Below are 11,307 nucleotides of genomic sequence, written 5' to 3'. Positions count from 1 at the left end.
GAATTTTCAGACTCACTGTCTATTAGAGCTCCATGTTCAAATTGTACTGACTGAATTCAAGCCTCTCCAAAGTGAAGAAATATCATAATTGCTAACAGTTTATCTATCATTAAAAATATTAAATTAGAGCTACATTTGTGATTTCAAATCTTATGACTTTAAAACCAAAAGCAAAGAGACAGAAACAGCAGCAGCTCCGCCTCCTTTTTAAAAGTTTAAGGTAGCAATTCAGGTAGAACCTGTACTCCACCCTAAAAACAAGAATAGAGAACAATCTTAGGTTTAAACTCGACTGTTTATTACAGCTGGAAGCTAAAACTGTCACTGGCTTAAAACTAAGTTCCAGAAAAAAAGAGTTCATTTATCTGTGAAAGGTATCTTCTTCCTGTGACCATTTTAGTTTACAGGAAAGAGTCGTCTGAGCTGTCATCTCATTAGGAAGGAGACACTTGAGTGAGTAATGCTTTTGTATTTGCTGCAAAGAAAAGTTCTACTGCAGTTTATTTTTGTTTTTATTTCATCTAGTTGCTACGATCATTTCAAATAGACTTATATAGCTTATATTGTATCACCAAATTCAAAATGATGGTTCTGTGTTCCTCAGTTTGTGGGGTAGTGCTTCCCACACAAAGACACACAAGGATTAGATTAAATCACTGCTTGGGATCTTATTATCTAAATTGGAAAAAACATTCTAATCTCTCTTTACAGACCAGGCTGAATAAATAGGATGTGAAAAACCCACATAGCAACTCACAATATAATTACTCAGACTGTCGTTAAGTATTAAAATTACTCATCATTGTAATGCCTTATTACCCATCACTGGCATTTTTTTTCTAATTGGTAAAATTTTATTTGTGAAGAAGTTCATGAAGTCATTACTAGTTAACGTTAAAGGGATGGTTGGCTCAACAGAGCTCTGACTGTTTGTCAGCCTGGCTACAGTGCTGAAGAGAAACCTGGGGTTGTTCTTATTTTCTTCAATCAGTGATGAATAGTAAGATGTTCTGGCTTTGTGGAGGGCTTTCTTATAAAAGCAGCAAACTCTTGTTGCTAAATGATGATCTTCTAAATTTGTGACACACCTTTTCCTCTCCAGGTGCATGTTTGCAAGTTATACCAGGGATTCCAGTACTTCTGGTTTGAGGCTCTTTGTTAGAGGAGTCAGTCACACGCAGTGAAGAAGTGAAATTACTAACAACATAGTCAGCCTCTGTGAGAGTAGAATTTCGGTAGCTGCTCTGCTCTTTATTGTCATGTGTAATCAATTATTGTAAATTTAAATGTTATCAAATGATCAGACAGGAGAGAGTTTTCAGGAAACGCTGTTAAATGTTCAGTTTCTATGCCATATGTTAAAACAAGATCTACATCAGGGGTCTCAAAGTCCAATCTGTGAGGGCAGCTGTCCTGAAACTTTTCAGTGTCCCTGTTGCAACACAAGGGCAGGGATAGCTCAGTAGGTAGAGTGGTGGCCCCATGATCGGAAGGTCGGGGGTTCGACTCCACTGAACGGCTACCCTGCGGTACCCCTGAGCAAGGTACCGTCCCTACACACTGCTCCCCGGGCGCTGCATTGGTGGCTGCCCACTGCTTCACTGGGTGAATGGGTTAAATGCAGAGGAACTATTTCCCTATGGTGACTAACACACACACTTTTTTTAGTATGTCATTAGCAAGACTCAGTAGAACCTGTCCGCATGCTGAGGTGACAAATCATGCATTTGATTCATGTTACAGCAGCTGATGACTGAATGAACATGGTGTAATGAAAGTACTGTTAGAAGTATTTTTTTTCCAAACACTTACATTTACTTGAGAAGGGTTAGGGGTTGCACTTCAGCATACTCTTGCTAATGACCTAATTGTATTCAGGTGTGTTGCAGCAGGGACACACTCAAAAGTTTCAGGACACCAGCCCTCCAGGACTGGACTTTGAGACGCCTGATCTAGAGTGTGATGGGTGGGTTATTTTACATTTTGAGAGAAGCTATTTGGTCTAATAACAGATTAAATGCCATGTTTACGGTGTACATTTTAGGACATCGTCAGTTCTCAAGAAAAAAAATTGTCAGGTATCAGACAAAAAATTGTCAGGTCTCAGTTCTCAAAAAAAGAGTTGTCAGGTATCAGAACACAATGTACCAGACAGAGAGAAAATCTGCCTGCAGGTGGCGGTGTTGTCATGTCCCACCCAATGACTGTATAAAAGATGGACGACACGACAGCTCCCCAAAAATGAAGCCAAAACGTCTCTATCGCCCCCTGGTGTCTGGCTGCAGTATACGTCATAAAACCCGCCTCCTCCATGTTAGCGGACGGGATCGGGGTCAGACTAAAATAAATTTATTCTCCTCAGATAATTTTTTTCCAAAGATTCTTTCTTTTGTTATCAATAGTTCTCATCACGCTGATTGATGTTCAAGGGGTCTCCTCGCCCATAAATTTGATTCTAATTCCTACCACGGTGATGTTAAATTGGGGTGAAACGTCATCATAACAGCTTTGACTGGCAGCTGCAGTCACGGAGAAACTTGCGTATCTCTGTTCGGGAATAGCAGATAGAGCGTAGGCTCTGAGAGGAGGGCCAGCGTTTACGCTACGAAAACATGACTGAGTGTTTTAACCTGACAGCCTGAGGTGTTCTTCAGTAAACTGGACTACCCGACAGAAGGACCCGAGGCCCTGCTGCACTTTTTCGGTAAGTTAAACGTGTTTGTAAGCTAATCCGTAACTACAGTCCTTAGCTAGCTCCTGAGACCTAGCTAGCTAAGATGAGGACTCGGCTGTCAGGGTTCGTTTAGCTAATCTGTGCAGGTGAATGAATTTACACCGACTAAAGAAATCAAGAGAAATGTTCTGGGCTACTCAGTCACTAATTACTGTACTTTTATTACAAGTATTATACTGTAAAAGCAACAGGCTGCATCTTGCTTCAGCTCCTGTGCAGAGCTGATTATTAAATATGTGCAAACAACAGCATGTTTTCAGTCTCTTGCCACTAGGGTTGCCAACCGTCCCTTAAAATACGGAATCGTCCTGTATTTAGAAACAAAAGTACACGTCCCGTATTGAGCTAATAAGGGACACACTTTGTCCCGTAATACAGTGAGAATCAAAAGTAGTCTATAACTTTTAATGGTATTAACACTTTGTTTGAAAACATAATTCCCAGCCCCTCTCCTGCTTTGTGACCAATGAGCTGACAGCACACTTATGACAATTCGAGTATAACAATTCAGATTACCGCTTATCTCATTGGTCGAGGAAAGGTCGCTTACAGAGAAAATACCGGAAGACAACAGATGACCACAACAAGAAGCATGGCCAACAGGGAAACAAACGCTGACACTGCGGTGCAAGTCTCGGATGACAGTACACCTAAAGCTGGGCAGACACTGTGCGATTTTTTCAGTCGCGTTATTCAGCTCCTGCTCAAACTGCACGATTGACTCGCAGGGGTTAGAAGTTGGTAGGTCACGATGCAGGGTCTCACACTATACCGCCCGATGCTCTGATGCGACCTGAGTGCTCACACTGTGCGTCCATAAAATCAAGGTTATAACAGAAAATCTGTCGCTCTCTCTCTCGCTCTCTCTGTCTCTCACTCACACAGACACACCACCACCATCAACTTTTGCTAAATTGCTAATGAAAAACATTGATCAGGCAGCTGTGATTGAGCAGCAATGTAAATCCAACTATTTTCACGGTTGTTGTGGTCATGATCATTTTGTGATGCCACATCGAAAAGGCTCGGATGAGCTTTCCAAAGTTCTACAAGTTGTGCCTCCGTCGCTTGTGTCCAGATCACAGGCTGCACTGCCGTGCTGCACCGTCTTTTTCACCGACGTTTACGTGTTTGCGCGTGAGCAGTGTGAGCGCCTGTGGTGACACCCTCACGAGCGATTGATGATCGGGAGCTGGTCGTGAGGTGTTAATCACTTCTCGTTACCCCGTATACTACACGATGCACGATGAAGGCCAAAATTGGTCCGATCACTCAAAAATCGGCTCAAAATGGGCCTAAAACCGCACAGTGTGAGCCCAGCGTTAGAGCAGCAATGTTTGTTCCCCTCAGAGAAAGGGAAGAATGGGAAAAGGAAAACACCTGGCTGGAAAAAGTTAATATGGGTATGTGCAATGAATATCAGCGCTATGTGGCCAGAAGTGTGATAATATAACTTATTTTGTGTAATAAACAACTGCAAGGATAGATGATTACAACAAATAGATGACTAATACATAAAGTAATACATAGATGAATAATGATGATGAGTTATGATGCGTAATCATGGGAACAAGCGGGTTTACAAACAGGAGCAGCTGATTAGCATTAGAAAAGCTGAAATAATACCTCAACTGAAGCTAATTGTACTAAATGCACTAAATGTGCACTGTTACAAGAATATTTTTCTTTCTATTGTTTTCTATTATTTTAAGTTAAGCAGGACAGAGTTCTTTTAAAGAAAGATTTACTTATATTCTCAAAAGTTAAGCATGACAGGCTTCTGTTTAAGAAAGATACCTGTTTTATTGTGTTAATGTTATCATTTTGAGCTAAAAATAAATGGCTAAATGATCATTTGTTTCACATGTGTTCATATCACAAAGAATAGAATATGCATCTACTTAAATCAACTTCAAGTCAAATGGTTAAAAAAATAATTTCACACACAAAAAAAGAGCTAGAAAATTCACCACACTGGGAAGGGTGAAGACAACTGGGTCGCCCGGCCCTGGCCACGAGGTGTCCCTTATTTATTTTTCAGGGAATTGGCAACCCTACTTGCCACATCTGTAAAGACAACTTAAAAAAAAAAAGCTTGTACCTTGTAGCTCCTCATTAATCAGGAACTATGGATTAAAGTACTGTAGTGTACTGTAATACTGAAAAAAATGTAAGAGAACAACTTCAGATCCTGAGTGTGTGAGGACAGAAGAATCAGCTTTATTTCAATTTTGAGGGATAAAATTTATATTTGAGTTTGATGGTTCTGTTCTCTTTCTGATTACAGGAGCTGCCCTCAGATTCAGACCTCAGCACCACCCAGTGACAGCAGACAGATCATCCAACATGTTCACATGTTAACTGCAAAATGAACTGATGAAAACAATACAAAGGTTAAAGTACCACATGTGCTGTAATGAAAGCTGCAGCTATTTTATTGATAAAGTTAAAGACAAAAAAACAAAAGGATTAATCACTCATGTAACTGTGTCACTATATATCAGCATTAATAGGACCTCAGTTTTTATCTCAGACCTGCACAGCTTCTGATTTAAACACTTGATGTACTCAGCTGTATAAAGAGCACGTTTGAGTTTCTCTAACACAATTAAATAAAACCCGATGAAGGTCAAAGGTCAGTTTTCAGTTTTTTGCAGATAGTGTGTTTTTTACCATAAAATGATTCAGAGTTATTCATACCAGAGTAACCAGAGAGGATCATATCTTTTTAAATATATAACTTTCTACAGGACTGAATATAATATCTTTATGTAAAAGTCCGGAGCCTCTGGGGAGTATCTGAGTATTTATAACATTACACAAACCAAAGGTCTCCATCACAGTGTTCATGAAATGCTGGGTTTATCCATCTTCTGGGGCGGGCCTACAGAGGAGTGCTGAAGATTTCCCTGTGAGGGAGCTGCTGGTGAAGATCACGAGTCCTGCTTGATCAATGCGATGAGCTTCAGTGTTCCTGGTGTTTCTTAAATGATGCCTCTTTCAGTGGGTCAACAGAACTTCTGGCACAGGACAGATGTGATGAAAGAAAGGGAAGAAGTTTCTCCAAACCTCTGGACCCAGAAACCCAGCTTGGTCCTGATGGTCTCCCTCACTAGTTTCTCTCCAGGGTGAATGTAGCTGTTATACATAATATGGATTATTATTAAATAAAAAGAACAAATTAGACTACACTACTGAAACGTTCGCTGCTGTTTTTAAAGTTTCCTTGTTACCAGGCTGAAGAGATTTAAACAGTTTTAGATCCATTACACTCACAGTCTTAAATGTTAAAATCTCAAAGAACAGCATTATATTTTTGATATTAACAGTAACTCTGGGCTTCTGTGGAGTGTGTAGCCGATCTCATTGCTGTCTAAAAATGGATTAAAAAAAAAAAAACATAAGAAGTGCCGAATCCTTCAACAACACAGACTATTAGAGTAGCAGCTGTCTGTGTGAAGCACTTGCTGCAGGGTTGCGCCATGAATGTATTCAGCTGCCAACAAAAAGCAGGACTCAGTGCGGGCAACTGCCATGAGTCTGATGATGTTGGGGTGAGACAGTCTCCTAATAAAACAGAAACATCTCCGAATAAAAAAACAAAAAAAATCACATTTCACCACTGTCGCTAGCTAGAATGAATTAGCCAGACAAAAATAGTACTGATTTGGTTTCGTACAAAACTAGCTTTCCTTCTCTGATATGTAACTTTCACAACATAACCGCAACTTAATATAACACAACTGTGGCAAAAATATGAACAAAAGTTAAACTTACCTTGTGTCGTTAGGAGCCTGAACCGCGGTAAAACTCCGGTGAGGTCAATGACCTTACGCTCTCCCACTGTCACACGTTGATGACGTATTTGGAAATCAATTCGGGTGGGACATGACAACACCGCCACCTGCAGGAAGATTTTCTCTCTGGTACCTTGTGTTCTGAGACCTGATGTGAAGAGAAAATTGTAGAAGGCAAAGGAACTCAGACTCAAGATATCTTATACATGTGCACACATGGACGATCCCCCCCCTCATCGCCCGATCCATCCTGCAGCAACGTGTGCAGGATGATAACTTTGTATGTATAGAATTCAGACATTCCCATAAAAGGAAAGAAAGAGAGGGGGAGCGCCAGTTTGTCTCGTATGTCACCGCATTCCTCTACACATATGGCTTCAATCTCTCTTCCTGTGTTGGCTCCAATTCACAACCTCTTCTTCCTTTAAATGAAGCTACAACTAAGCATAATCATAAAATTAAAAATCTTTCACCATTCCCTCCTGTTGTAGCGAATTTAAAGAATATACATCAATGTAATTCAGACACAGACCCTACATTGTGAGTGCTTTCGGTCTGGTCGTCATAAAATGTGTATCATTCAAACATAATCATTCATCACATTAGTTTCATACTCATCGTCTTCTCCTTCTTCCTCATCTGGCACAGTGACATATGCAACAAGGGATAATGCATGTAGTAAAAATACAAAACATGATAAGTATCATGCCAATAAACATCAAAACCTTAAACATCAATGTTCTCCATGAGCCACTCATAAACCAATTCCACCAATTACTTTGTGAATTTGCCCAATCGGTTACCTGTGCCTGTTGAACATTTCTAAGTAATTGTAGAGCATTTGTCATATTATCAGAATGCACATTGTCTGAAATATATGTACAACAAGTTGTATTGAACAAAACACACAGTCCACCCTTTTCTGCCAAGATCATGTCCAGGGCAACTCGATGTTGCATAACAGTCATTCTTATAGCATCAATTTCCTGATTTTGCTCTTTGTTGATGGTGGTCGATGCATTTAAAAACAGCTCAAAACGATAGTCCAATAGTCAGGGGGTCGCTGTGGTTTAGGACAATTCCTGAATATTGATCATCTGGACTGGCAAAGCTTGTTGTGCATGTCACTTAAGCATAATCACAAAATTAAAAATCTTTCATCACCTGACAACTTTTTTTTTTTTGGAGAACTGAGACCTGACAATTTTTTATCTGATACCTGACAACTTTTTTTTGTGAACTGAGACCTGACAATTTTTTGTCTGATACCTGACAACATTTTTTTTTGAGAACTGAGACCTGACAATTTTTTTGTCTGATACCTGACATGTTTTTGTTTTTTTTTTTGAGAACTGAGACCTGACAACTTTTTTCTTGAGAACTGACGATGTCCTAAAATGTACACCGTACATGTTGAGGCTGTCATTTTTAGCATCTATGTGGTTGTTAAAATCACCCACAATAATTATTTTATCTGAGCTAAGCACTGAATCAGATAAAAAGTCTAAATATCAGATAGAAACTCTGTGGCCTCTATGGATTAGGTGCATACGGCCTGTTCTTTTGCTCCTTTTCTATCCACTGGTAGGTGTCTTGATGTCAGGCTTTGCAGTTAAAAATAATGCAGTGATTTTAACAGCCTTTTCTATTTCAGGATCACCATGGAGGTTTATCTGCAGTAAAAAATGATCTGAAGAACAACAACATTGTACAGTCATTGTATTTTTCTTTTATTTAAGGATCAACATGGACATTTTGTGTGCCTCAGTCAGAAATGATCTGCAGAACAATGACACTCCTACAGCAGTTTCAAAGATTAAAGAACTTTTAGAAGACCAAAAGAATATTCCACTAAATATCGCCATCACAGGAGAAACTGGTGCCGGTAAATCCACCTTTATTAATGCCTTCAGAGGCCTAACAGATGGTGACGAGGGAGCTGCTCCAACTGGTGTTGTAGAAACCACCCTAGAGGTCACACCGTACCCCCATCCAAACTATCCCAAGATTACTTTATGGGATTTTCCTGGATTTGGCACCACCAAGTTTCCAGCTGATGAGTACCTGAAGCGTGTTGAATTTGAGAAGTTTGACTTCTTCATCATCATCTCAGCCGATCGCTTTAAAGAAAATGATGTAAAGCTCGCTCAGGAGATTCAGAAGATGAAGAAAAAGTTCTACTTTGTTCGCTCAAAGATCGACAACAATATTCATGCTAATGAAAGAATGAAAAAATACAGTAAAGAGACGACTCTTACACAAATACGGGAAAACTGTGTTCAAGGTGAGTTTCTATTTTATCATTTATACTGTAGTGAATGCAGGTGCTTTATTACTTTTTTATTGTTTCCATGAACATTTGAGTCATGCTGATTTTCAGAAGTTTATCTGTACACCTTTTTTTTAAAAACAAAACAAAACAACAGATCAATAAATACATTGAGTGCTCAAAACGTGCGGCTCTCCTAAATGGGCGTTCTTAAAGTCAGCAAAGAGGCAAAGAGGCACAGAAAAGAAGATCAGACACCAGCGAGGGAGGACAGACGCAACAACATTGTCATCCCCTATGTAGCCGGCGTATCAGAGAAACTCAGGAGAGTTTTCTCCAAGCATGACATCCCAGTGTATTTCAGACCCAGCAACACGCTCAGACAGAAACTGGTTCACCCGAAAGACAAAACGCCAAAACACAAACTTAACAATGTGGTGTATGCTGTACAGTGCAGCGAGGAATGCCCAGACCTCTACATTGGAGAGACCAAACAGCCACTTCACAAGCGCATGGCACAACACAGAAGAGCCACCTCCACAGGACAAGACTCAGCAGTCCATCTGCATCTTAAGGATAAAGGACACTCTTTCGAGGATGCCAATGTTCACATTTTGGACAGAGAGGACAGATGGTTTGAAAGAGGAGTGAAAGAATCCATCTATGTCCACTGTGAGCGACCATCTTTGAACAGAGGCGGGGGTTTACGACACCAACTCTCTGCCATCTATAATCCAGTTTTGAGATCCCTTCCCAGACGCCTTAACGCCCACTCACATCCTGGGCCATCTGACCTCAGGAATTCGCATGATAAGGTGGGGCCAGGTTTCACAATGAACACACCCGAAACTCTGGCTGATTGGGACCCACACCCAGTTTCACACCTTGGCTCAGGCGATTAGAGGATCATCAGGGGGTCCTTTTGTCCCTCTGTGGGGGGTCACTCCCACTAGGTTTATATCTGGGACTCTCCACCATTTGACCTTAGAACTGAAGAAGCTTCTCGGATGAGAGGTGAAACGTCTTCAAGCAACTTAAAGAAGTCCAGACACTTTTCTTTGCAAGCTCCTTTGACTACGATGACCTGGATGACTGAGAACCTTCACAGACACATCCATTAGTCCCCACTTCCCTCCTTCCTCACATAATTTGGCCTAATGTCTCTGTGTTTCCCCTCATTACAAACAAGTGTGACCTTCAATGTTTCATATTTAAAATCATTAAATCTGATAATGAATCACATTTCATTTGTTTCATAACACAGGTCTTAAAGAACAAGGCGTGGAGTCTCCACAGGTCTTCTTGGTGTCGAGTTTTGAGCCCCACCTGTACGATTTCTCTCTCTTACAAAAGACCTTAGACAAAGAACTTCCTGAACACCAGAGAGATGCTCTGCTGTTTGCCACATCCAGCATCAGCTTGGAGATCATCAACAAGAAGAAAGCAGCTTTTCAGTCCAGAATAAAATACTATGCTGCTCTGTCTGCAGCTGCAGGAGGTGCTCCAATTCCTTTACTTCATGCAACGATTGACCTCAGCATGATGGCTGCTGTTGTCACAGAGTATGTAAATGTGTTTGGTCTTGATAAACCATCACTGGAGAGACTTGGTGCCAACACAGGTGTGCCATACTCTGATCTGTGTGATGTCATGAAATCCTCACTGGCTAAACAAAAAATAGATAAAGGTCAAATTATGAAGGTGTTGACCTCCTTTGCACAGACAACTGTATTACAAGCAACAGGGGAAGCAGCCAAATGGATTCCAGTATTTGGAATCGCAGCAGGAATGAGCTTGTCTTTTTGCACAACCTACACCGCTCTGAATTATTTCCTTGACACGCTTGCTGAGGATGCTCTGAAAGTCTATGAAAGGGCTCTGAGTGTGAATAAGTAAATGGCAAAAAACAATCAACTTCAACTTAGACACAGCCTCAGCAGAGCTCATTTCCTTAACTTCCATAATGTAATTTCTCCCAGCTTCATGTACTCAAATTTCTTTTCCTTCACATCAATACAAAAACAAAGCCGATCATATTAAAATTGAGTGATGACAACTGTTGAGTGGCCATGACCTTCAAAGTGAACTACATTCTTGTTAGTAGCAGATGTAGTAGATGATCATCATGTGGGTGTTTTTCACGTTTTAATGAAGAGTTTATGGTGTAATGTGATTTGTCTGTGCCTTGTTGACTTTAAATTATCGTGTTCACTTCCCTCCAGTGTTCAGTGAGGAACACAAATAATAGAGATAGGAAAAGTAATGTATAGCACCATCATTCCTGTTTGTTATTAATAAAATGTTATTGATGAACATATATTTGGTTATTTTATTTCTCTCTTAATCAAACCGTAGTTTCCATCAAAATCCAACTGATTTATATAGCACATTTAGAAACAGCAGGTTTGCCCAAAATTCTGTCCAAAAACAAAACAAGACATAAAAGAAAAGATCAAACCACTTACACACTCACATTAGATGAAATACAATAAAAGGAGCATATAAAC

The 11,307-nt window shown here is 40.2% G+C and overlaps 1 protein-coding gene across 1 annotated transcript; it reads left to right on the top strand.

Annotated features, from left to right (window-relative positions):
• The first annotated feature begins 284 nt into the window (after positions 1 to 284).
• On the top strand, positions 285 to 11,067 carry LOC146551777 (interferon-inducible GTPase 5-like). Its single transcript, XM_085257939.1, has 3 exons — positions 285 to 453; positions 8,271 to 8,815; positions 10,065 to 11,067. The coding sequence occupies exons 2-3, from the start codon at positions 8,278 to 8,280 to the stop codon at positions 10,694 to 10,696; spliced, it is 1,170 nt and encodes a 389-aa protein (XP_085114065.1). The 5' UTR covers positions 285 to 453; positions 8,271 to 8,277; the 3' UTR covers positions 10,697 to 11,067.
• The last annotated feature ends 240 nt before the right edge of the window (positions 11,068 to 11,307 follow it).

Source organism: Mchenga conophoros, linkage group LG19 (assembly GCF_057382185.1).
Source record: "Mchenga conophoros isolate Kocher_MC1m ecotype Shallow Benthic linkage group LG19, M_conophoros_male_GT1.1, whole genome shotgun sequence".
NCBI lineage: Eukaryota > Metazoa > Chordata > Actinopteri > Cichliformes > Cichlidae > Mchenga > Mchenga conophoros.
The sequence above is the reverse complement of the archived record's forward strand: the minus strand, read 5'-3'. Positions and strand labels throughout refer to the sequence as shown.

Bases quoted from the DNA above. Each gene is read 5' to 3' on its own strand.
- LOC146551777 (XM_085257939.1), top strand. From the start codon at position 8,278: ATGGACATTTTGTGTGCCTCAGTCAGAAATGATCTGCAGAACAATGAC. The intron at 8,816-10,064 runs GTGAGTTTCTAT...TTCATAACACAG, and splicing joins ACGGGAAAACTGTGTTCAAG to GTCTTAAAGAACAAGGCGTG.